Source organism: Amphiprion ocellaris, chromosome 5, assembly GCF_022539595.1.
Source record: "Amphiprion ocellaris isolate individual 3 ecotype Okinawa chromosome 5, ASM2253959v1, whole genome shotgun sequence".
Lineage (NCBI taxonomy): Eukaryota > Metazoa > Chordata > Actinopteri > Pomacentridae > Amphiprion > Amphiprion ocellaris.
In genome coordinates this window covers 13,624,187-13,651,224 of record NC_072770.1, presented here as the reverse complement: position 1 = coordinate 13,651,224, position 27,038 = coordinate 13,624,187, and the positions used below count along the sequence as shown (strand labels likewise).

General features: G+C 41.8%; 1 protein-coding gene across 8 annotated transcripts in view; it reads right to left on the bottom strand.

The window, feature by feature from the left end:
* Window positions 1-27,038, bottom strand: part of iqsec1b (IQ motif and Sec7 domain ArfGEF 1b) — a 222,139-nt gene that overhangs the window by 27,442 nt on the left and 167,659 nt on the right. Inside the window, exon 1 of one of the 8 annotated variants that reach the window (XM_035951861.2) lies at window positions 22,307-22,470. The exons of 5 other annotated variants lie outside the window; for them this stretch is intronic. In XM_035951861.2, coding sequence (XP_035807754.1) covers window positions 22,307-22,344 — 38 coding nt within the window. In that variant the 5' untranslated portion in view covers window positions 22,345-22,470. Of the gene's footprint in view, window positions 1-618; window positions 880-19,209; window positions 19,347-22,306; window positions 22,471-27,038 lie in introns of those variants that run through there. 2 more of the 8 variants (XM_035951859.2, XM_023278169.3) reach the window with 2 other exon arrangements.

The window sequence follows — 27,038 nt, the reverse complement described above, 5'->3', positions numbered from 1 at the left end:
GGGGGCAGGTGATGTGAGGACAGCTCTGGTGTCAACACATCCCCTGGAGATGTCGTCCTTGTGCTGCCGAGTGGCTTCTTCAGACCGGAGCGTCTTCTCACTGTGGCACTCGCCGGTGATGAATTAATTACTCCGACCTGCCACTCACACACAGCCTGCCTCTTCTGCTTCTCTTTGTTTTTGTTGCACATCCACACCGACTGTCTCGCATGTTTTTTCACGAGTGAGTAACTCTCGCAAGTCTAAATTGATTAAATATGAGTTACAGAGGGCACTGGGGGAAGAGGAGTAAAATGTGACTCAGCGGCGTTCACTTGCACGGTGCTCAGTAGGAAAACCAAGTACTTACACAAAGTGTTCATCAGCAGCTATACCCTCACACACAATCCACTGCATCAAAGGCAATTCATCCAATAAGCAGTAACAGCAGTTTTGTTGGACCTTAATTAATGCTTTCTCAATTGAGGCTGGCAGTCTCCCCGAATACAGAACCAACCATTAGTAAAATGTACGGCCTGCATCACTGGACTAATTCAGAGCCAAAACAGAGACTAAGCACATGTCAAGCAACTCTTCAAAATATCGACTGCTACACCCAGCGCCAGCACACACACTTACCAGCTGTCTGAATCCAGCTCCAGTAAGGACTGAGTCCTGTCAGAGGCACACTGAAGACACCACATGTTGCCCTCCAAGCCCCTACGCCAGACCCATCACCACCCTGATCTCCGTCACTCCATCCCTGGACTAAATGTAGCATCGACTGTCCGTCTGCTCTGCGTTCAGTCAGGGAAATGCTCCCTTCTCTTCGGACACCTCTCCAGCTCTGGCCTTCCTTCACAGATATGTGAGGAGGGGCATTCGCAGGAAGAGGGAGGGAATTCCTCCAGAGGAAACTGGGTCGTGTGGCAGCGGGAGCACTGGTGTCCCACAGATGTGGAGGGTCTCCAACAGGAAGGGGCAACAAGTAAAGATTGGAAAGAGAGAGAAGCTCTGGTGGTGTTGGCTTTATTAATAGCTGGAGAATGGTGGCAAGTATGAGGCCTGCATGGGGAAACTCCTGGCTTTACTGGTTTAGCTGTAGAGGTACAGCTGCAGTAATGTGAGCTTTATCTTAACACAACTGTCCTCAGATGTCAGCCTTGAGCTTCATATGGAAGACATATGCAGCATCTGATAATCACCACCTTACAACTGCTGATCAAAGGACTAAAAGCGAATGATATCATCACGCGCCGTCTTCTAACAGACACTGCAGAAGAAGCAACAGCTGTTTGGCCAGCTGATCCCAAGCACCGTCCTTTTAACGAATATCTGCATTAACAGGGAATGTTTGACTCACATCTCCTCCCAACTCTGTGCTGATGTTTAGAATGATCTCCCCATCACCACTCCTATTCCCATCCCAGAAAGCAAAGCAGTGAGGGGCCTCTCCATTTCCGTATAATGACATCATTACCCAAACAATGGGTGTGTATCAAGTGGACCGAAGATTTTATCGAACCAAGGCAACCAAACAAAGTCCAGCTCTGTGATAACACTGCTAATAGGGGCGGTTTGGGAAGAGATCTGCCTTTCTGCACTGTACCCTCGGGTGAAGCATACATATTCTCTGCTCATATAGAGCTACCTCAAGAAAACTAATTCCTAATGATGCAGTATAATATGGAAAACAGTCTTAATTACAAATACATAATAGGTACGTTTGAAGGGGGAGTAGCAGATTGATCTATTACAGCATAAAAAAGTAGCAAAATGTCTCCCATTTGGTAAAAGTTCATGTAAAGTGCACCACGAAGACACAGAGTTCATTGTAGCTTATTATAAAGAGAGTTAAGACGATCTCTTAGAGGACAAATGCGGACAAAAATATCTCTGACCTTCGATTCAGGAACTGCAACTACAAAGCTAACCATGGTGCTCAGGGAGGAGCTCAAAAGAGGCAGAAAATGTTATTTTTGTGCACTTAAAAGCTGAAAATGTTAAAGACAAAGGGCTGAAGTGAGCCTAAGAGACACACAAACCTGGATAGGACCTGAAAATCCTGCAAAGTCTTGATCAGCAGACACTCAGTCCAACACTATCTGAGCCAGATGGTTTCCTTTAGCTTTAATCATGACCATAAAGCTTGAGGTAAAGCTGCAGCAGTTAACACTCACTACATCTGTTTGAATGCAGAGAGAGATAGTTGGAGACAGCTGCCTTTGATCAGCTATTTTTGTCCCTCTCATCTGTATCTTGACAGTAATTAGTCAGATAGTACAGTAGTTAGGAGGGATGTGATGTATTTTTACCTCACGGTCGAATCTGAAACTGTGCTATAAGCTAACAGGGAGGGACTCGTCAACATGTCGCGGCTCTGTGACAACTAGAAAATGATTTATGGACTCAACTGTATTCAGTGTATCCAAATGCCTGGCTTCAGTACACTTTCTGGTTGCCTTTTCCACCTGGATGTTCTCCAAGAAAGGAAAACATAAAACAATATGACTTCAACCATGCATCTATTAACCATCATTAATTATGTAATCTGTTTATCCAGTACTTTAATGATTTAAACTGGCTCGGTCTATCCATTATTTCAAGCTTTTCCAGCTGTTAAACCTGTTTATCTATTACTTTTAACTGTTTTACCATCTTTACTTGCATGCTGAGTAGGTTTCATATATCATCAAGTTGCACTCAAGGGTCACAAATATTTGGATGGAATTTTTTTTTTCAATTTGCTTTTAAAAAAAAAAAAAGTTCAGATTGTTTCAAATTGGTGGGGAAACAACACAATCTGTCCATGGTGCAATTTGGTACAGTAACCCCTACTTGGAAATCAATAGTTTACAACTGTAAAATAAAAGTGTTTGGTCTTTAACATAGATTTTTGTACTCGTCGTGTTATCCATTAAAACTGTGCTTTGTCATTCCAACACAACAGTTCTTATTATTCAGCCTCTCCTGATTTTTCTCGCCACACTGCTTTGCATCAGGTTCCCCCTGTGACCTTTGAGCTACGTGTGCAGAATCACAACACCTGAAGGAGGCAGACTGGTCTGTACGTGAGAGGACTTACTGAAAAGATTATAGCAGATACGTATTCCATGAACACGACCCTAATGCAAGTAAGATGCATGACCAAATCAGATAATTACTGCCTTTCTTTGCTCACAGTGAAATGACAGGCATTGGTGTCGCTGCTCTGATTGCTATGTGCCTCCTTGTGAGCTTGTTGTCGACTGGTCAGACTCTAAAAGGCACTGAGGAATTGAGGAAAACAGATGGTCCTTCTAGAGTAGCGAAACAATTCAGAGCGAGTGCTTTCAAAGTGAGTTTGCGGAGAGACAACTCAACACCGGATGGCTCTTTTAAGGGCTTGTATTACAGACACACCTGTCGCACTCTGTCTAGACTCCAAACTGGAAACAGCGGGAGCCGTCATCCTTCTATTAAGCCCTACATCAGTTCCGTCTGGACGGAGGGTGTCACAGCTCTATTCCAACTATTACCACCATTTAGATCCTGCTCTCCTTTTACACACATCTTTATAGTGTCCAGACTTTGCCACCGCTCACTTCCTACCTCCTCCATGTGGGCTGACAACCTGCCACTCCCACCACGGAGATACATTTCACATACTGCATGAGGCTGGTTCTCATCCAGCAGAGACAAAAATAGAGTCACTGACAGACACTGCATTTTCTGCTTGGCTTGGTAAGTAAATTGAGCAGTCTGTGTGAATGGGGTAGCTGGAGACAAATGTGTCTGCACGTCCACCTCCCTAGATGCTGAGGTCTGCGGCTGAAATCAACAGTAGCACTGATTAGAAACACAAGAAGCTCACCGGGACTCACAGAGGAGAGACGTTTCTAACAGGGAGCTCGGATAAATATGCAGTTACATGGCTTTAAATCAGTCACTTAGCAGCACTCAACCCTTACAACTTCTCAAATCTGGATGCTTTTCTCAGGTTTATATCATCATAAATTAAATATTATTTATATATTTTGACCACTTGTTAAGAGAAGCCTTTTTGCTGCTTAGTCTACCATCCTCTAGGAGGAAACTGTCATTCCTCACTCCCTGCTGTCAGATAGATAATGTCAGAACCTGGACACCAGATATTCACACTGAAAGTTGTTAAACACAGTAATGGACACATCAGCAAAACCTCCAAAGATGATATTAATTGTTTTAACTACAATTTCTGCTTAGGTGGTGAAGAAAAGACGATGTTCTTGGCTGGATATTGAAAAAGTCTGATAAGTTTGACGCTCATAAATTTAGCAAAAGCAAGCCAGTGAAGCTGGGTGTAATCGGGGGAAATGGATAGCCCTCACTCACATGAATAAAAATTGCTCACCTGATGCATGAAACAAAAAGGTTTTCTAGTTTCCACTTTTGCTTTCACTTTGTGTTGCCCACTGCACATTAGTGTTTGCCCCCATATGGCCCATAGACTGAACATTATGGGAGGTTTACAAACACAAAGTGTCCACAGATTAAAACCTTATGTTTAATTGGAAGCGTCCTGTCTACAGTTTTACAGATGTCCTTTTCATTATGGTGGTCTATGGGGGTGTCCACCCACAGCTTATAGACTTCAGATGGCGGGATGGTGGACCTGTGTCTGACCCTTTCTTTGCTGAAACTGAAAAGATTTTCTTTCATCTGTAGCACATCAGTTTCTGGCACTTTTATTGTGAACAACTGACTGCTTAACTATGAATGTCTTACTCTGCTTTCATGCGCTGTACTGGTTCATCTGTAAATGCTTCTGATTTGAAACATAGGCAGACAGTCAGTCTTAAGGTACGTTTACACTCTGGAATCTGTCCAGATAGCTTTGGAAATCCCATGCAGCTAGACATGCCCATATTTGTGAAGGAGTCTATATCTGACCATTTTTGTGACACACTAGAACCAAAAAACCCAAAACACCAACCTGGCCAGCTGTGTGGAGGTAAGAATTAAACCTGTTCTCTTACTATTAACTATTTGTGGCACTTTTTATGTGCAACACTATACATTACCAGGTTTGGCCACACAGACGGGATATAAGCTCTTTTAATTTTGGGCAGGCTGTCCTAAAATCTGGTTCTGACTAATCATAAACTGGCCCCACATGTAACCATACATGGTGTGCCGGATGCAGAACTTTCCTGGTTTTTCCTAGAAAAAAACAAACATCGTCGGTAAAAGTGATTCAGGAAGTAATAATGTTTTTAGGGCTGGGTTTAGACTGTGTTTGTTGTAGTTTGAAATATGAGATTACATTTGACCTGATTCCTTTCAAAACCCACCTCACTTTAATTATGATTCAGAACAAAATATACACAAACAGGTTGAGTCATAAATGGTGTTTTCCATGGGCTTACACCAACTTGGAGTTAAGACTGTGGCATGTTTTCACAAGTGCAAGCACAGTTCTAATTGCCTCCTCAGTTAGCATCATGTTCTGTTTACAGACACTGGGGAATTAGTTGCTTTCTGACATGAAAACAAAGATCCAGGCAGCGGCTGCCCTCGTGCTCTGGCTGAATTCCACTTGCACCATCCACACACCAAACTAAGCGGGGCCCAGGCTCGGACTAGCAGCCACACTGTCCACTCTAAAGCTGTTTGGCTCCAGTTCAGCCCTGTAATCCCTCAGCTCAGAACCCACCCACGTGCAGCCCTCGGGGGGAGGAGCTGGTCCTGCCCTCTCAGCCTCAGGCGGCAGAAAAACGGAGGATTAACTCAACTAACCGATGGCTGTCGTGATGCACTTGCACGTTGCTCCTCGGCCACACGGAGCATACGCCACACACCGCTCACTTTAAGACAAATACCATCCACATGCAAGCATCTAGGTGCCCCATTAAATGCAGTCATACACACGCACAATATAAACACAGAAAGTTGCAGAGTCAGAAGCTGGAAAAAACAGAGCTGTTATGTTATGCTGATGACCATATGGCAGTGAATCTGTTCAGTCTCTCTGCTCTGCTGTCGCAGCTCCTCGGACCACGGTGCCATTATTCAGATTATCTCTGCTAATCCGCCTGCCGTAACTCTGCGTCCATCCTGTTTCTGAGCCACCAATAAGCTCCAGTGCCAAACAACACCATTAACCCCGCAGCATTGTAGTAAATACTGAGAAGTGTCATACAGGGACTGAATTTACAACTGGGTTCTTAGTTTCGGGTCATTTTGGCGTCTTCATTACTCATAAAAACACTGTAGTCACCAAAGTGAGCGCTGAATTCCGGGAATTTAGTGACGCAGCAGCAAAGTCTGACAGGTCAGGAGGCAGGAACAATCAGTTTACCCAGATTATCTGAACCTTTGCACCTGCTCTGTCAGGAATAATTCCTAATTACACCAGAACATTAAGCATATGAGTTTGGTCAGCAAAATCAGCCAGAGTTTAAGCAAAGAGTGAGAGTGTAAACTGTGATGGATGTTTAAAACAGACAGGATTTCTGCAAGGTTCACCAAGATGCAGTTTGGATTTTAAAAGTGCTTTTAAACACCATGTTAAATCCAACCTAATGAATGTTGATACCACAACAAAGGCAGTATTAAGTTGATAGAGAGCTTTCTGGACAATGAAAATAATATCTGAACAGCTAATACTACATCTACATGCTCTAAGAGGAGTTTTGGTGACAGTTTGAGACCTTTCTTTTTCAACTATCTGCATTTCCACTTAGGTGATTTCATGCACAAACTGAAAATGTGCATAAAAGCAGCTGGATGCATCTTGTTTTTGGTGTTTTCTATGGAAGAAGACCTGTTCCCTATATAGATAAGAAGCACTCATTCTAACCTGAACACAGCATTTTGCAGTTACGTTTGATTCTACACTAATAGAGACACCTAACTCCTACACACTGGTCCTTAACCACTTGACGTCTGAATTTATTTAGAATTAAATTTAAAAAGTTTTTTTTGTGTGTTTTTGCTTTCCAGCTGATGCTAAAATAAGTGGAGATTGTTAATTTATCTATTACACATAGAACAGATATATAATAATAATAATAATAATAATAATAATAATAATAATAATAATAATAATAATAATAATAATAATAATAATAATAATAATAATAATAATAATAATAACGGATATATAATAATTAGATCCCACTCCAACCGGTCCTATGAGGAACCAGTGCTTGCAAAAGGTTCCGACGTATGTACTGAAAAAGCACAAACCGGCATTGGGGGAATGGATACACTATCTCAGCCGCAGTCTGAATGAAAGTGGTATGATGCAAATAATTCAGATAGATTTAATCTGAGCTACAGTAAATGAGGCATAGGTCTGCGTCAGAATCGTGTCACTCCAGATATCCTTTCACTGTGTTTGGTTTTACTTTCTGTATTTGAGTTCCAGAGCAGGGCTGTGGTTTTATCATCAGTTCCTATCTTCAGTGTTTGTTATTGTCAGGTCTTAGCAGTGTGCAGACAATCCGCACAAACCCTGATGCTATCTGATAATTCAAGACAGGAAGCATTTTTCAGATGCCCTCCATAGATACCGAGTGTGTCAGCGCTAGTTAGTTGCCACTAAAAACAGCAGAAATTTTCTCCATTACAAAAAACTGATTGGAAAACAGATTTGAGCCTACCAAGTAATACTACAAATCAGCCTCATCATATGCAGTCCAGACGTGTTTGCAAATCACTGAGGACACAGATCCTGACATGTTTAGTTTGCAGTGAAAACAGCGGAGAGCCTCGCAGTGACGTGGACCAGAGGCGCTGCTGGCTTCATTAGTATTCATAAACATTTGTCTGTTCCAGGAAGAGCAGCCGGTCTGAGTGTGCTCAGTCTGAGAATGGCTGGACATCTGGTATGCGTGAACATATGACACAAAATCACAGAGGGGGAAAGAAAAGATGCGGAGAACAAACTTCGCACCGGTCTGCACCGGTGAGAAGCACACAGTTCATGCTATGGAACTAAAAATACAACTTCTGCATCACTTTGGTAGAGTTTTGACTTCTTCTCTGGATCTTTGCTCAGTTTACTTCTGCAGGAAATCAGCTTTTTAACAAATATTGCAATCACACCTATAATTTACCTTTAACCAAAAGCCAAAATAGACACAGTTATCTCCTGGTATTCTTTTATCCCTACACGGTCCAGTGGTCAGTCTCAATAAAATCAGCCCTAAACATGACATATTGTTTACTTATCATCATTATTTACCTTGTTCCTTTTGAAATCCTTGTTTTATTTTCTGATTAATCTCATGAGGGAAATAGCTGCCTTTTTATTGTGCTCATCTTTCCAGGCACAAGAAGCTGCTGTATATTAAATTTCAACATCTGGCTCCTTGTACCAATAAATCCTCCCGCTTTGCGTGGTGGTAATGATTTTGTTTTCACTCCTAGCAAAAATGAAGCAGTCTTGGAAGAAGAGGGGAAGTTACATTTTCACAGCTGGCCTGCTGTGGTTTGGCACCACCTGAATTTGCCCAAATTACCCACATGAAAGAAGCCAACTCTCCAACTTTCAAATGGTTTGAGGATGAGTAATCCAAACCTAGCAGGCCAAACACTGTGCAGTTGGACAGCAATGTTGCAGCTTTGCACCTTTGCAGACACTTATAAACATACTTTTCATATTATGTTTTTCTTTTTCTTAATGCATCCCCCAAGAATGACCTAATAGATTTGCCTTTGGTCTGTCATCACCTCTGTGTGTTTCTTCCTGGTACCTGGTGCATCAAACTGTTTGTGTGAAATGGGATTTAATTGTAGGTGGAGCGCTCAATGCTGCCAAGTTTTCATTGTGGAAAATGAACATTCAGGGGAATGTTCCACACACGTCTGGAGGAACTGTGTCCCTCTGTTCCAACTTTTTATTTTTAGCTGTTCCAGTCTGCGCATTTACACCCTCTTGAGGCATATTAAATCACAGTTTGCAAAACTAATTTAGTGCAGTCACTGACAAGGTAGTATTGAATTATCGCTTCACAAAAGATACTGAAGTGGCTGCTAAATTCTCCTCAGTTTGTCCTGTGAATGACGTTAGTGTGACCTTCCTCCAGATACTGACACCAGCAACAACACAGTCAGCTGTCTGATGAGCTGATCAGGCCGGAGGTGAACAGGGGAAGGAGAAAGACACCAAGAAAGGCTGAATCTGCTGCACAATCACTCCCCCCTCCTCCCCATAACCTCCTCTTTCTGTCTCCCCGCTTTATGTCCCTTGTCTGCCATGCATTGCTCATCCCTGGCACCGAGTGGGCAGTGCTGCTGCCAAAGTGACTGATGGGCACCCTCCACTGTCCGCTCTGAGCAGGACCATCAGGGCAAAATTATGCAGCCCGAGATCCTAGCTGAGTGGTCATGACAGGCTGTGGATCCGCCCGCTGCCCCTGCTGCTTTCAAGGGCGTTTTACCCAGACGATGGAGAGAGTTCTGGAGCTCAGGAGGAGCAGCTGTACATCATCTGCTGTGACGCACAGGAGGGAAAAACGAAGGAGGGAGGGGGGGTGTTCATTATCTACCAGAAGGAGAAGGGATGAAACCCATCTGGTTCAGGCCTAAAAGGATAGTCCCCGAAATGTCACAGACAGGACGAGAAAAGAAATGGAAAAAAAAGAGAGAGATGCTGGACTAACAAAGAAAATTAAATGTCATTCTTTGTCACAGAAAAATAGTTGCTCTATGAAGCGCATGTAGTGAGACTTTTCAGGACGAACTAAATCCAGCTGCAGTGAAATCACAGTCTTGACATGAACATACCTTCATTGTACAGAAGCTCAGGTGAAGCACAGCTGACTCCAGGCCTGTCTCAACCCAGCACAACCTGACTGGAGCTGTTCAAGGTATAATTCCAGACAGATGTCCGAACACGCAATGACAGCAGGACTCCTCTCTTCCACACTCATGGACTTCCAGAGGAGCATGGATCTATCCGGTTTATGTGACTGGTAGGCACCACCCTGCTTGGCTCTACCTCCTGCCAGCTCCCGTCCCGCCCCTCTTTTCTGTGGTATAGAACACACACACTGAGGCTATTGAAAAGACAGGCAGCACCTCTGTCTGTACACGCTGGCTCTGGGTACTGTTGATGTTGGCATCTGCAATACAAGCTGCCTTTCTCTTTCCTGCATGTCCCCCCTGCCTTCCTGCTGGAAGGTTTCACCTTCTGCCAAGGAGAGCTGCGAGGCTGAAATGGAAGAAAGGTTGTGTGACGCCGTTGTACCGGCTGTGTGTGGCTGCCTGTCAGGGGAAGGGAGTGGCAGCCTGGTGTGACACACTCGATTACACTGGCTGATTGGGGATTATTTTTGGCTTCCGCTGGCACCCTAATAAAACTGAAACTCCATGCTGTATTTTCCCGGTACGATTACCACATCTATTCATTACATCAGATCAACTGTCATTCATCTGATACCAAATAACCCACTATTTTATTTACTGGAAAACATGCTATCACATAGCCCTTTCTGAAAGATGCAGCACATGACACCGTCTGTCAGGTGACACTTGGCTGAACTGAAAGAATAGGGAAGTATTCACTGTAGAACACTGAGTTATAGTAATATAGCTCATATTCATGGAACAGCATATGAGACACTTGAATGGAATAATTAAGTATCGATAACCGATAGAGTGAGAGCCAAAATCCTTCATGGTTCATCTATTTTGAACGTCCGAAAACCACTGAGCTGGAGAGGGATGAGTGCTTTTTCCTCGATTAGTAGCTTCATCTATACAACAAGAAACAACCCCAAATCCTTATATCATGTATTTATGTAACATATGCTGAAACAGAAAACAATAACACAATAACAGACAGGCAGCTCTACAGTTTGGTGGGATTGTTGACCATCCAGTAGCAGATAGCTTAGCTTAAGTCACTGTACACAGCTCTCTATAGGTTCTAGGGTCAGCTGCAGGTTCATGCACCCTGCAACTCTAATCAACAAGTGACTCCTAAAGCTAAAGCTAAAAACACATAATATTTAAAGTCCCCCTAAAGTCACTGATTAAATCCCCAAAAGTCATCCCTCTGTATCAAAACTGACATATTTAGACCGTAACCCTAACCCTTTTCCATTTAAAAAAAATATAAATTCCTTCCTTAAAAAGACTCTCATGTTATTCTACACTGTTCACAATGTGCAGATCTCACTGCATCTGAAGCACACCAGCTCACCTACAACTCTGCTGAAACACTGTAAAACTCCTAAATGATACACAATGTTAAGTTGTCATGTTGGAGGAACTCAGCAGTTACATGTTTGAGGTGGTGCCGTGCCAAAAGACGATTGTTAAAAACTGACGGCCGCCCACAGGCTTTTATCTGGATCAAACAGTCCTAATCTTTTTTGCAATTATCCTTATGTCTCCGTGTTACCTTACCTGCACTGTGGCCTAGATCATAACCAGACCAGTTCTTTTCACCAGACTGATTCAACCCATACATTGCAGTTTTCTACCAGAAAGTGATCGCAGCCTCTACATTGTGACTGAAATGTCACTAATGCATCAACATGACGTGATTTAGTTCATTAAAGTTATACTGCAATTCAAACGATAGTTGCAAAAGACAATTTCTTTATTTTAGATACAAAACCCATCTGTAAGCCATGTAAATTACGGTCTAGTTGCCAAGTAACTAAAGATATTAGAACCATAGCCATAACATTGAAAAAAACTGCTATGATATTGCCTAAAATCTTAAATGCCAAATCCGATTACACCATAAACTGCAAACATTTCTTTGGACGCAATTATCTGGTCACCAGAAATGTTAATTTCACAAAGACAAACCTTTGCTGTTACCACAGATATAAACCCCTGTGTATTTGCACATTAATCCATATAAAACCTGTTGTAGATGTAAACTAGGTGACATAGCTTTAACAGGTAGCAGACAGTCTATCAGTTTTTTGCAATCACTTGTTGATGCCAGAACCTGATTCTGAAGAAGAGTAATGGTGCAGAAAACCGCACCCTGCAAGTTGACAGGATTGTTTCGTTAGGCTTGTTATGTCCAAAACCCCAAAAGGATAGATCCATGCTCTTTAGACTGTCATCGGTGCTTCACTACAGTTTCAAGATGCTCAGTCATGGTGTTTACTGCCCATTTCAGTTATGATGTGTCATCCAGCAAACACAAAACCACACCTGGACATGTTAACAAGGTAAAGAACCAGAAGCCTTTTTAAAGTGAGACCAATATAATTCATGATGACTGAAATATATTCATGACGACTGAAAACAAGTCAGTAGTTTCTCACGACAAATTTACTGTCACAGACGATGAGCTTGACATGCTCATTGTCAGAGAAAATGATTCTTACTGCCTCTGAGAGACTGACAGGAGAGTTTTAACGTATTTCATGTTTCACAAATATGAGAGTAAAAGCTTCAATGACCAGGACTCTCTTCCTATTGGATTGCGCTTCTTTCAGCAGGACCTCAAAAATTCTTTTCTCAGAAACAGATGTTGGAAAAAAGAGGGATCATCTTCTAATCAGTCGTCCTTTGTTGCACACCACATGTACTGCATGGCTCATTTCCACTATTTTCATCAACATCAATTCCAGCCACAGACAGCAGCTATGTTCAATGAAAATAGCTGCAATAAATCCCCTGTAGTCCACTTTTCACTGGCACAGCACAAAAGGGTAAAAGGCAAAGTTAAAGAGCAGCTATGGAGCCGGTTATTTTTTCTCAGGACAGAAGCATAACTTCAAATAAATGCTAATGTTGCTCCGTGTCAGCTAGTTTGTAAACAGACACAAAAAAACCTTCTCACACTTCCAATATCCCTGAGTCATTTTTAGAAAATAGCTTACAAGCCATTAAACATTCCACACACATAAAACCACTGTTGCAGCACGATCATTTGACTCCCATTCTCCACTGAGAGAAATCCCTGATGCTCCACAAAGATTCCTCTACCATATGTTAAAGTCAATCTGCATAACTTATTCCACATACTTTTGCTGATGCAGGCATAGAAATGGCCATTTTAAATCATGCTCGGTGACATTAAATTGCTGTTAAGCTGCAACATTTGCATCTGTGATCTATGCTGTCAAGCTCATTCAGTCCAGCAGGTTTCATGCAGCATTTTGTAATTAGACTAATTGTGAGCCCCATCTGGCAAAAGCTGTCAATATTAGTGTTTATGAGCAGCACAAACAGGTCTAAATGTATAGCTCATGCCACATATACACCGACTCTTAAAGTAACTGAGACAAAAAGCACAAAAGCAACACTCACATGCTGAATAGAAGGATTTCAGAGGAATCTCTTGTCAGGTAGAGGTCAGGCAGAGGCCACTAAAAATGCTTACTGTCTGCCTTAGCACTTGTGATCAAAAGGACTCTGGTTGACTCTTCCTGCCCCTAGAGATCCATTCTCCCCCCACCTTGAACACTTCCTCTTCAGATGTGACCTCTGCTAACCTTTTGAACCAGCGCTTCCTCCACAAATCCCCAGACTGCTCCACAGTTCACCGTGCAGACAACTTGTGTCGGCTTGTTGCGCTAGAAGGCTCAGCTGAAACCTGACAAATCTGAGCAGACATCCAGCGTGGTGTTCGAACATGCAAGTCACGCCGGCGCGGTAAAACATAAATGCTTCTCGGGAAGAACGGTAAATGAGCTCATGTAACAGGGCGTGGAAGACGTGACGGTGCTGCTAAACGCCTCAGCTTCATTCATCTGACAGTAATTTTCAGTGATTATTGAGCGGATGACAGAATATGTGCAGTATGCGCCTTGTAAAAGCAGAGGTGTTAACCTGCCTCACCCATGTGTGGTAAGTAACCCTGACGGACCTTTTAATATACAGACTCAGCACGGCTCCAAGTGTCACTTTCATTTATGTCGGGGAGGAACGCTAAGATTTCAGCAACTTCTCATTCCAGTAAAAAAATTCTTCCGACAGTCAGCAGGAGTTATTTCCCTAAAGCTAAAAAAAATATGGATGTCATGAAGAAGAAGGATTGGTAATTGTTTTTAAGCATGAGAAGGTGAACAGCGCAATATATCAAGAAAAACAGGAAGGAACATTTCTGCACTGCCCTACAGTCATCATTTCTCACAAACTACTGCTCTGGGCCTCGATTTCAAGCATTTGTCAAGAGATTTTTACAGAGGTGAGCTTCACATGTCCCCATCAACTATTTGTCACCGTGGGTTAAGGAGTAGTAGGTGGAGGAAGCCCACTAGGAAACACCGGCGTTTACAGCGCCTATGGCTTTCTAAAGAAGTCAAATGGTGCCTCAGCTTGACTCCAGCAGCAAGATTTCCCCCAAGACGATAATGTTTTTCCATCTCCTGAGGGGATGAGTGCAGTTTCTGAATGTCTGCCAAGCATGTACTGAATGGTCTGACAGGGCCTGCCGGTTCACATGTGATCACCCGGTAGGAGCACTCCCTCCTCCTGCGTATCCACCTTTTCTTTCATTCCCTGAGGTTACCCTTATGACTAAAACAAAACGACATCTCCTTCCTGCGAAAAGAGATTATCAGAAGACTTTACTGAACTTAGACCATGTCATCTTCAAAAAGCAATGAATAGTTAGTTTGATATTTTATGCCTTCAACTATTAATACAGTGAAGAAGTTATCTTTCATCTCCAAACAATACAGTCCCAGATGACAATTTCTTAGACCAAATGGATCTTTTAAATATTTCTCAGTGTTGTTTGAGTTGCTTTGGTGCCAGTTGGGTAGGGATTATTGCAGCAGAATCACAGAGTTGAAGCAATTTCAAGCTGATTTAGTGCTCTTATCTGTAGCTGTGAGCCAGCCTGACTGACAAAAATGCAGTAAACCCTATTTTTCCAACATACAGTGTAACACATAGTCAAAACTTCTTGACGTTAACCTGCTGTCAGAATCAAATCAAAGTTTTATCAGATTTAGAAATAACAAACCTGAGACAGGAGAGGTTCTTTGTTCATCTTGAAATTCAACCCTCTCTGTTAAATCGGACATACATCCCAGCGGTGCATCTTCTCTCTTCACATTCCAACTTTCCTTTCAGTAGGAACATTTGGAAAAACCAGCAGCTGAGCCACAAACACTACGGGCCATCTGGCTACAAATGAGGGACTATACCACAAGTGGAAAAACACAACTCCAGCTTCATTCTCATAGCACTTTGTCCACAACCCTGATGTGTTGCAGACTTTATTTTCTCAGGAACAATTAGAAAATGTTAACCAACTCGAAGAAATGGCAGGAAACAAGTGGAAAGAAACCCGACTTTAAACAGGGATGCTGCAGCGCCTATCAGCCAGCAGTTCACTTCAGCTCAACAAGCACCTGATTTAGGCTTGTACTTTTAATTTATGTGCATAAATGAACCAGAGAAATACACCATTTTATACACCACACCAGACTGCATGTGTGGAATTTTTACCTCAGACGTCAAGTGCAAAGCAACACACACGAGCCTTCATTTTATTTGGCACGACTTAAGGAAACCACTGTGAAAGCTCCATTCAGTCTATGTGCATAACAACACAGCTGTACACTGTATTTCTTTAAATGCCACCCAATCACAGCCACAAAATCAAGGTTTATCCATGTTTCTGTGTATCGTGCTTTCATATTTTTCACATGCATGTACATATGAAACACCTCCGCATTTGTTACAGTTAAATCCGAGCACTGAACAACACGATTTTTTCTCATACTACAGTGAAAAGTGATTGTTAGCTAGAAGCAGGAGCCACAGGGCTGCTGAAATAGGTTATTTTCATATAGCTTCCCTTTTAAATTGCCCCACATTACATGAGAGAAAAAGCCCGATTTCATTCCAAAAGCAACCTATCCAAGAATGTTTTCAACAGCCAAAGCCTGTATCAACATGCAGAATATTCCCTTGTGTAATATCCTTCCTGACTTGTAGAAGCTGTAGTTTGAGAGTAGCTGCTGCCGTGGTGTAATAGTGAAACTAAAACACTATGACACACCATCGTTCACAATGTACAGCCTCTCCAGAATGGCTCTTATGTCTGCTGACAGTAATTGTGGTAATAATTGGAAGAGACGGAGCGAGCACCAGCAAAATAATCCCCTGCAGCTTTTCCATCCCACATGTTACTGGGCCTTACGGCAACCTGTTGACACCAATCCCAGAGACCCAGTGGGCCAATGCTGGGCACGCATAAACAGACTCTAATCCGCATCACACACTGCCTGAACCATAACATGTTATCACTGGGCACTTCTGAGGCAGAGGATTGTGTGCATGCAGAGGAACAGTCACGCTTACATCCAGAATCTTGACAGGATTCTGTTTAAACTCAAGATTATTTCTTTATTTAATGCAGTTTTATTGTTCAGAATGATACATGTACGAAAATGTGCAATTTCTTCATTTACTTACTGAAAAGAGGAATTATGTTGTTTATCTAGTAAGATTAGATGTTTAAATTACAAATCACTGAGACAAATCTGAAGTTACCGAAGACAATGCTTCATTTTTTTCTACAGTTAAATCATCACCATTCAAACACACCTTAGTATGGCTATGAATAAGCTACTCTGATCACGTTCAGTTCGGGCGTATGTTTAATCCTGTCCGGTTCAGATTCTTTTTCACTCTTTAAGTACAAAACTAGGCACTAAAACAAGCAATATTTATAAGATTAATGACTCAGGAGTGTCATACAAACTGGGATATAATGTCATCCCCAGCTTGACAAAAAAGGAGAAATTTTTTGTAATTTCAAAACCAGGATATTCGACAATGCTTTGTCTCACAAAAAACAACTAGTATCATCAGAAAGAGTAGATTCTGATATTTATTTAGATATGTGACATGTTCCAAACTAATTGGAACAATCTATTCCACCAAGAAGCCAGAGTGTGAAAATGAGTGAAAAAAAATGTACAAATATTACTTCTGCTGCAGAGGTTTGATCTTCTTCATAACATGATTACCATGGCGTGTACAAATATGTGACAAGCACTTTTACAAAGCTCCGGATCTGCAAATTCTTCTGATGTTTTTCATATTGATGCAATGACGAGCTCATGAGTGATTCAGTGTGTGCAGAGCTGTATGTACATCGTAACTATAGTTAAATATGAGAAAATTCTAAATGAGTTTTCTCACCAACACTTCACCATACAGACAAACATCTGGCATCATTAGAAAGGTCAAGTTTTATCGTTTCATTTAAAAGAAGCCACATGCTGGTGCAAAGTATTCTTTCTGATCAAGGCAGCTGAGAAGATGGGGTATGAATTTGGATGCAAAGAGTGTCTATCGAGTTCCAAGCATTCTAACAAATGACAAATATTGTTTTCTTCCTTTGCTAAGGATGAGAATGCAGTTACTTGAAGTACAAAATGAAGGTTTCATGGGCAGAAACTGATGGTTACATCTCATAGCAGCTATTCCTCAAGCTTATAAAGGGTCCATGATAACATGAAGCCTGTTTGTATTCACTGACTACTGCAAGAAAATCCGCTATATGGATTATCCACCTACATTGAGCATTCTGTGCATGAAATAAGACATCATTCTAGCAGCCCGACTGCATGAAATTCACTTCTTCCAACACAAGGAGGACGATTCAAATTTGAAGATGAAAACAAATGTCACGCAGCAGCTTCGATGACTCAGTGTGTTGGATTTTGGATTCCGTTCAACCTCAGCAAACTCCAATCAGAATCATTATGCTGGAGTGGAGTCTCCTTGGAGTGATAATGAATGACAGGCCAGCGGAGCGAGCTTCTGTCCGGCCAGCCAGGCCCATACCTAATGCTTCTGAACTGAAACGTGAGATGAGTCATCAGACGCTTGTCACAGCTTCCTGGCTCCCTCTCGCCTGCTTTGAATCGTCCCCCTGAAAACTCCTCTGATAGGCCCATGATTTATTTAACACATGCTGATGTATTTTGCATTAAAAACGGCCTAAATGCTTCAGCGCACTTCACTAGCGGAAAAGGCTCCTCCAGCAGTGATTTGGATGTGTTATCCTCTTTGAACACTTATGGCATCAGTTTTGTTTTGCAGCCGACTTCCAGATTCAAAGCAGGCAGGAAATGTTTTCATAAATGTTGGACAAGGAAACAAATTTCCTCTGTGGTGGCAGCTGTCATATGCTCAATGTACACTCTTTAAAAAGATAAATTTACATAGATTCTTGTGAGCATGAAACAACAGCAGAGCTCAGCCGCCTATTTTAATTCATAACCACAGAGGATTTCAGCATTGTAGAATTATCTGATACCAGGCAGCTTAAGGCTGCATAATCTACCCAACCTGAAAATCCTGCCCCTGAGGATATCAACCAAGAACCGAAAAACAGATCTGGCCTCAGAGATGGAATTATATCCACCAAGATCACACAAGTCACACATAATCCTGTGCCGCAGGCCGGAGCCCCAAACTCATTATTGATGAATTAATGTGAGCTTTGCTAAAACCTATTACGCTGTATTAAGATATGCACGATGAAGAGAAACGCTATGAGGCAGAGGAGGGACTGCTGGTGACCCTCCATCTCATTTGCTGTATGGCACAAGAGCCTGTTCACTTTGCCAGCTGAATGCTGTCTAGGTCAGCAGAGAGCAGCCTGATGTAATGAACTATTCCTGGGTCTGTTTAAAGGATCAATAGGGATTCATCACACAGCCGCCCTGCGCTCAGCAAAAAGAGGGACCAGGATGCGGCAGAGTTAAAGACACAAAAAGAGAGAGAAAAAACAAACAGTAAATGCCCACCCCTGGTTTGCAAAGCTGCTCGGAGGACACAACAGCCTCTGCATGAAGGAGGGAGAGGGGAGGGGAGGAGGAGGGAGCAGAGATGGAGGGGACAACAACAACAACAGTCCCGGCACTGTCTGAGAAGTTGAAACGTCCCTTCAGCTCTAGTTTGCAGCGAGCAGCGAGCGTCCTCCGGCGCAAACATCAGCTGCCATGACATCAGACTACAGGAGGAGAGACGGGAAGAGTGAGGTTGTGCATGGGGGGGGGGGGTGTGAGGGTAGAAGGAGGGAGGTTGGGGTGGTGGTGGGGGGTAAAGCCAGTGCAGCTGCTGCAGTCGTCTCTGCCAGACACCTGCCCGGGCAGCCGGTGTAAACAACAAGAGAGTACGCACCCGACAACCACTCTTCTTCTATCCTCACCTCAACACACATGCCAAAAGAAAAGTGACTCCAAACACAACAGGATGCCGAAGATGACAGGAGAAAATGACAAACAACAGAAGCGGTTAAAGCGGCAGCCCTACCGGCAGAGAGAGACAGCGAGCAGCCCGGCACTCGGTCGACTCTGGCAGGATGAAAGCGAGGGACCATCCTTACACATTCACCTCCAGCTTCAGAGAGAGACGACTCGGGCCCTCGCCTCCTGTACTCCCCCCCAACCTCTCTGTCACTCGTCTCTCTCGGCCCCTCCCTCCTCTCTCTCTCTCTGTCTCTCTCTCTTTAACCTCCCCCCTCCCTCCCTTCCTCTCCCAGCGGAGTTGTGTGTCCAGCCTGAATGCAGCCCGCCGAGTCCTTGCCGCTTGCTGGCAGCGCTGCAAGGTCAAGGTTTGTCTCTGCATCCAGTCACAGAGAGAGACACAGCGCTGACACCTGAGAATGTGGTTTTTAACTCAGTCACTTCCCAAGCTGCCTTTTTTTCTTCTTCCTCCCTGTGTGAAGGTGGTAATTAATCAGATGAGCTGCTTTGAGTTTGATTGCAGCAGGCATGTGCAGACTTTGGTGGTGAAGTGGAAAAAAAAAAGGTAAATTATATCTGCAACAAAAATCAATCATCCCTCCTGAGAAAAGATTTCTGCTTTTCTCATATCACGGAATAACATGATCGATTCTACCATTCTACTTATTCTATCATTTACTGAATAAAACGAGTTCCACATCATAAAGATTTAAGTGATAACAGTGGTGGTGCTGCTTTTATTTATATGCCAATATAATACAGTTTTTACTTTTTTTATACTTTGCTCAGAGGAATATAGACAAGCCAGATTTAGCAAATGTTAAACGTGCATATTCACCAATAAGTCAAAGCGTTATGACCAGTCAAAGGTGAATACATCGAATGACATTGAGTATCTCATAACAGTTGTGCATGTCAGTGTCTGGGATATATGAAATAGTAATTAATGGTCAGTTCTCATAGTGTTTTGAATGAGGGAACTGGCAGGTGCAAAGACCTGAGTGACTTTGGCAAGGGTCAAGTTGTTATTTCCAGATGGCGTGTTGGAAAGCATGTTGGATGCATCAGTGGTGGTGAGCACCTTCTGACAGTGGTCCAATGGAAGTAATCGGCAACAAGGTGTTAGGAGAAGCGCTGGAAGAAGTCTAATCCAACTCCAACTAGCACCTTCCAGGAATTAAAGGATATGCTGTTAATGTCTTGGTGCTTGATACCATGAAGCAACCTTCAGAGGTCTTTGAGAATCCCTGTCTTGGTGGATCAGAAATGTTTTGGTGACACGCAAGGGACCAATAACACATTTGGCAGGGGTGGTCCTATTATTTTGGCTAATCAGTGTCCATGAAACAGTTCAACAACTCTGAACTGGCAAAAGTACAATTTAAACTAAAGAGGGACTCATGAATCACACACATCTACCAAGACCACGAGCTCACTCCTCTATGAGGTGCAAATCTGTAACCAGCCAAATCCATCTGTAATCAGTCAAATCCATCATAAATATCTGGATATTTCTTCAAAAAATGTTTATTTAATGGGTTCTTCCTTTGCCTTTGACTGCTGTTAGATGATAACAATCAAAACCATCTGGTTCAGTTAAACTGGATCACCTAACACTTAGCAGTGGTGGGAGATGTTTGATGTCAGAGTCAGACACTTCTTAGACCCAACCATCCACCTTGACTTTATCCAGCATTTTGTAGTGGAATAAGGTTTCAGTTTATTCAGAATACTCCATTTCAGACTGAAAGTGTCCAAACTGCCATTAGTAGTGGGGAATCAGAGCCTAGAACTGAAGAATCTATCAAGTCAAAGTCAAAAATAAGTTGCACTTTCAAGTAAGGATTTACCTTCAGCTTCTTTTCTTTCTCCAAAAGTCCTGTTGGCAGATTTTCTTACACAAGACGGACACTATTGAGTTTCATAACATGTGTGGTCTCAACTGAACTTAGGCTGCTGCTATTTACAAAAAGAATGGCTTTCATTAGACATTTCTGAAAGGACTACAGATTACCTGAGATTTGGTGACCAATAACAGAAAGTTGATACCTCATGAGACATGGACATGTTCTACTACAAAAACTTATTAGACTTGCCAATGTAGCCTTTTAATGTCAGAGGACTGATCAGTTGATCGCCTTGGTCTGAATTTTGCAGATATTTAACACTGACTATTTTCTATCCACTGCTGTATGCTATGGAGGGTTACGTATGTGCTGGAGGATAAATCCTGGAGAGATCACTAGTCCATCACAGGGCCAACAAAGAGAGCCAAACAACTGTGCACACTCATACCAATGGACAGTTTGGAAACACAAATTGACCTGTCACGTCTTTGGATTCTGGGAGGAAGCCAAATCACCTGACGAAAACCCATACAGGAAGAGGGAGACCATGCAAACTCCACACAGAAAGGAGACTAGAACCCAGGACCTTCTAGCCAGTGCGATATAAGAAAACTAAAAGTACTGAATATGATCCGTGACCTTTCCCATAGATATCTTGAGATGTGTCACGGTCACTGGAAAGATTACTGGTTTTAAATGAAGTCAAAATTAACCAAATTCTACCAAAAACTACTTCCATTCCCATCACCAGCAACTGCATTGTGTGGATAGTGAAAATTAGTCAATGACAGCATGCTAACAAGCTAAACTTGCATGCTGAACAAGACAATTATACCTGATAAGAGCACGTTAGCATCGACACTGTAACGTAATGCATCAAGCTTTAATCACTCCTTTGCTTAAATGTAGCCTCAAAGAGCATGACATGGCTGTGGACTTTTCTATTTGAGAAAACTTTTAGCTAACAACCATCCAGTTTAATTTGATCAGTCACACAAGACGGTTGCATAAATTAACCTGAAGTTTAGGAATGAAGATGCAAATGACTAAATCTGACCCAATATTTAGTGGCAATTTTGGAAACTTGACTATTTTCAGTACTAAGGGATAAAGACACGCCCTTTCCATCATCAAATAAGTACTGAAGATATACTGATACTGAATTCTACTTGTTTGCTGTAACCTGCTGGCTGAAAAACAAGTCATCATTAAGCAAACACCCCAGGTCCTGACAATACAGGGAAGTCAAAGCAACAGGCGCACAGAGAATAGCATTCTTTGTAAAGCAAAGCAGTAACCGTAGAGGATAAGTCTTACTGTTGTGAGTGTAAACTGCAGCTGGCATGGAGCGGCATTAATATCCTGAGCGAGCCTCTCTATCCACCTGGGAGGAAGTCTGCCAGGGGTCGTGCCCCTTTCGAACGCTGGCACTCGTGAGCCGCCTGTTGCCACGACGACTGATGCAAAATCACGGCTGTTGGTGATGCCAGGAGGAACAAACGGAGACGGAGGGCGAGAGTGGGGACTAGCTGCTGTGCTCTTACCACTGGGCCTATAGGATTACTGGTAATGGGATTTCCCACTAATGGCTCCTTCTGACAGGTGGTGTCCCCATTTAGCTCAAGTTCAGAGTTGGCAATGAAAACATTGCTGTGGTTAAAGCTTTCGCTGCCTCCTTGGAGCAAAAAAATATCCGCTTTAGCTCTTTACACCTGTGTTGAGGCTCAAAATAGCTACCAGTATGTTCAACATGTTGCCAACACCTTAAAATAAAGCAGATTACTTAAGTGTCAAGTGACATCACATTTTATTTTGCATTTTTTCCAATTTGTCTCCAAGGTAAAACCAGTTTTCAAGATGGAAGTCAGTAAAATGAGATTTGAAAGACCCAAAGATTTGTTAATCATCATCATACATGATAGCCATACACTACCGTTCAAAAGTTTGAGGTCCTTACTTTTTAAGAAAAGCATTTTTTTTCAACGACAATAACATTACATTAATCAGAAATACAGTCTAGACATTGTTAATGTGGTAAATGACTATTCTAGCTGGAAAGGGCTGATGTTTAATGGAATATCTCCATAGGGGTACAGAGGAACATTTCCAGCAACCATCACTCCTGTGTTCTAATGCTACATTGTGTTAGTTAATGGTGTTGAAAGGCTAACTGATGATTAGAAACCTTTGTGCAATTATGTTAGAAGATGAATTGCTGTGAGTTTTCATGGAAAACATAAAATTGTCTGGGTGACCCCAAACTTTTGAACGGTTGTGTAAATACCAACAACTTTATTAAATACACCTGTGAAATCCAATGCAATTGAACACGACGGCTCTGCCATAAATTCTACTGTTGAGAAGCTTCACATTTACTCCACTTCATGTTTATTGCTGAAGTCATAGTGGATGGTAGTAGTATAATGGACTGCATTACATTTTAAAGTGTTCCTAATATATTGCTCTGCTCATTTATGTGAATGCAGAGGACAAAATGTTAACGACACTTTTGAATATATTGCAGTACAGTGCACACCCACCATACACTACAGCCTCGATACTAAATATAAATTAGAATTCTCACCTTTATGACAGCGTCAACAAATAGGAAAATACAGAAGCTTCATAAAAATAGATTTTATGGCAGAGCTGTTGTATTAGATTGCTTTAGATTTCATCAGTCGAACCTAATAAAGTGGCCAGTGTGTGTAATTTGACTTGTGGATGAAAAAAATTTCATAATGAAGTGTGGACTTGTTTTAAGCACATCTTAAAGGCACTAATAAGTATGAGCTAATGTAAGACTGATGAGCAGTGCATTTTCATGAAGTTGGGGGTTTGAGGCGAAAAAGTGGGCAAAACCAAGGTTTTCTGATTTAGACCTGCTATGCTCATTTCAGGCTGTTTATTTTTTAATGCTGGGCCTCTGCTAAAGTAGCTTTGAGTAATTCACAGCTCAAAAAAATCTTATTTATCCTATACTGGCCCCTATGTTGACCCTCAGTTCATCCTGTCTGAAACAAACCTATTTGTTTCTAGGCTCTTTAGGACTTCCCTCCGTAAACGTCCACTCTCTTCTGATTGGCCGGCTGTGACGAAGCCTTTGGTTGTGAGCACCACCTAATCCTCTTGCTGGCGTTCCAAAACCAAACTGTATATTCATCATCATAATTTTTGGTCTGTGATTGGAAATGGCAGTTTCTCAGATCCATCTGTACATGTGGACAGCATAAACACAACAAGAATGCGTAAATTTATTGACCAAAACCACCAGAATTTAAATTTGTGAACAGGCTGTGCCTGGAGCAGACGATCATACAAAGAAACCCATGACTAGCTCACATCTGTTCAGCATAAAAGTAGAAAAGACCTGAGTTTTTATCTCACAGGGATCACTTATGCTTACATTTACCTCATTATTTGACACTCTGGCCACATCTGATACTGAACATTATATATATTCAAGTATCTGACAGAAAATAAGGGAACGCATAATAGGCAGGCAGTAATGGGATCCACAAACATTTAATCCTTCATTTCCCATGATGGAACTTAATAGCATCTCTTTGTTAGACAATCTCTGCTTGGAGAATATGCACATCTTTCAAACTCTATGCCAGGCGTTGTGCAAGGTGCATGCAGCAAAGACATGCTAAGAAAAGAAGTACTCAGGATAAAAGAAGACAGGATGTCGACATACATGGATGCCGGGAAGCGAGGGGGCGGCAAGCCACGATAATGATGTTTTTTTTTCTTCACATTGCGGAAATTTGTGGACTACAAGACTAAGCTTGTAATATGACTTATTTTCTTTGACTTGAAGTTCCTGTAGCAACACACATATATCTTTTATGCTGTGCTACAGAAACAAGGCATTACAGTAAAAAAGGCTTTGAATTTTGAAGGTTCTTAGTTTAACTTTGTGGCAGATATAATAAGGTATAACATTTTGTTTGAAGCCTTTTTTTTTTAAGAAAATAATGTTCAGCTATGGAATTTGTTCAGCTATAAAAAGAAAAAAAAAGGTGCTTCTATTCTGCAAGCTATGCTTGTTAGCATTTAGCAAGACTATTTTATCAAGCACTACATTTTTCCCCTTAACATTATGATTTATGTTTAAAACGCAATATTTCTTAGCATCAAAACAGATTTTTTTTTTCAGTTCCCAGAAACAAGAAAAAGTCCCACAATTTAGCCTTAAGAAACCAGAGTTTATAGTTTGGGTTATACTTCGGTTTTCTAGATAGTATGAATTTCTGTGCTGTTTCTCTTACAAAATGTTTGCTTTTGTAACAAATAAGATCTCGCAGTGATAAAACACTTGATGATATAATAATTGCTATAGCAAAGAAAGATATTATAAAGGCAGATTATGGATTCAACCAGATATGAAGTTACAGTATTTCGCCTTTGTAGGGTGACAATATTTGATCATAACTGTGCATTTGGCAGTTAATTAAACAGCAGGGAACATAGTGTCACATGCAGCAACCAGTTCACTATCTAAAACAACGGTCTGTGTTTTAAAGAGAGACAAATATTCAGACAGTAAATGAAATCAAAGCAGATCTTCTGAAGCGTGAACAGCTGCCTGCTGATGATAACAGCTCTCTGCTATTTTTTTTTTAAAAACATGCATTTGTCAGGAAAACGCTTTCGGCAACTATCCACTGCTGCCTCACTGTATTGATCGGGGTTAAACACCTTGCTCAAGAGAAGTCAAAAGCTAGTTTTCATGCTTGCACCATTTCCAGCGGGACAAAGTTACAGCGAGAAGCTCTGACATTTCCTCGACTATTTTTTTGCATCACCTCGTCTCTCCTCTCCTGTCACTAAAATCAACCAAAAAAAATTGTCTGGCTTTGACTGGTGCTAAGTCATGGGAATGGAAGGACAGAAAAACAAGGGAGGCAGAGGAAGGGAGGGCTGGAGACGGAGGAAGACAACAATAGCTGGAGGCCACGTCATAATGTAATGATGCTAATGAGGATGAAGCAGCTTGTCCCCTTTTCTCCATAAGCCTCTGAAAGCAGGACAGCTTGTGACATCACTGGGATCAGCGGCGCCGTCTCATACGTTGCAACACAAAGCAGAGCGTGGAGGTGTTGAAGCAGCGCAGACAGACACAAACAAACAACACACCTGACCTGAGCACCGGAGGGGAGCAACTTGGAACTTTTGCACCTACATCGGTGTGAAAAAGTAGCACAGAAATCTTCTATTTTTGCTTTTTTTCCTCACATTTAAATGTTTCAGATCATCAAACTAATACTTAAATGTATTGACTATTAGACCGAGATAACCCACACAACACAAAATATAGTTTTTATATCATGATTTATCAAAGATTTATTGAAAACCTGTATCACCCCTGTGAAAAAGCAATTGCCTCCCTAAACCTAATAACTGGTTTTCTGCCCTTGGGAGCAACAACTGCAGTGTGTGATCAGTCCTGGCCCACTCTTCTCTGTAGAAAGGTTTTAATTTGGTCACATTAGATGGGTTACAAGCTTGAAATGCCTTTTTATAAGGTCATGCCACAGCATCTCAATTGGATTGAAGTCTGGGCTTTGACTCAGCCACTACAAAACTTTAATTTAGTGCTTTTTGGGTCACTTAGAGGTGGACTTGCTTGTGGGCTTTGAGTCTTTGTCAGGTTGCAGAACCCAATGAATTTAGTAGATTGGTAGCTAAGGGGGCAATTACTTTTTCACATAGGGCAAGATGGGCTGGACAGCATTTTTTCTTCAATAAATGAAATCATCATCTAAAAATTGGATTTTGTGTTTTCTTATATTAAAATTAGTTTGATGATCTGAAACATTTACATTTGACAAATATGCAAAAATAGAAGATTTCTGTAGGGGGGCAAATACTTTTTCACGGCACTACATATCTTAACCTTTAGCTTGAAAAGACTGCAAATAAAAGAGGTGCCATTTCTTTAAGTTCCTGCCTACTTTTAAGGTTGGTGGTTATCAGTATTCACCAGAAAGGAATTTCCAAAACATCCTGCTTTCCTGTTTTTCTTACTTTATTGAAGATACAA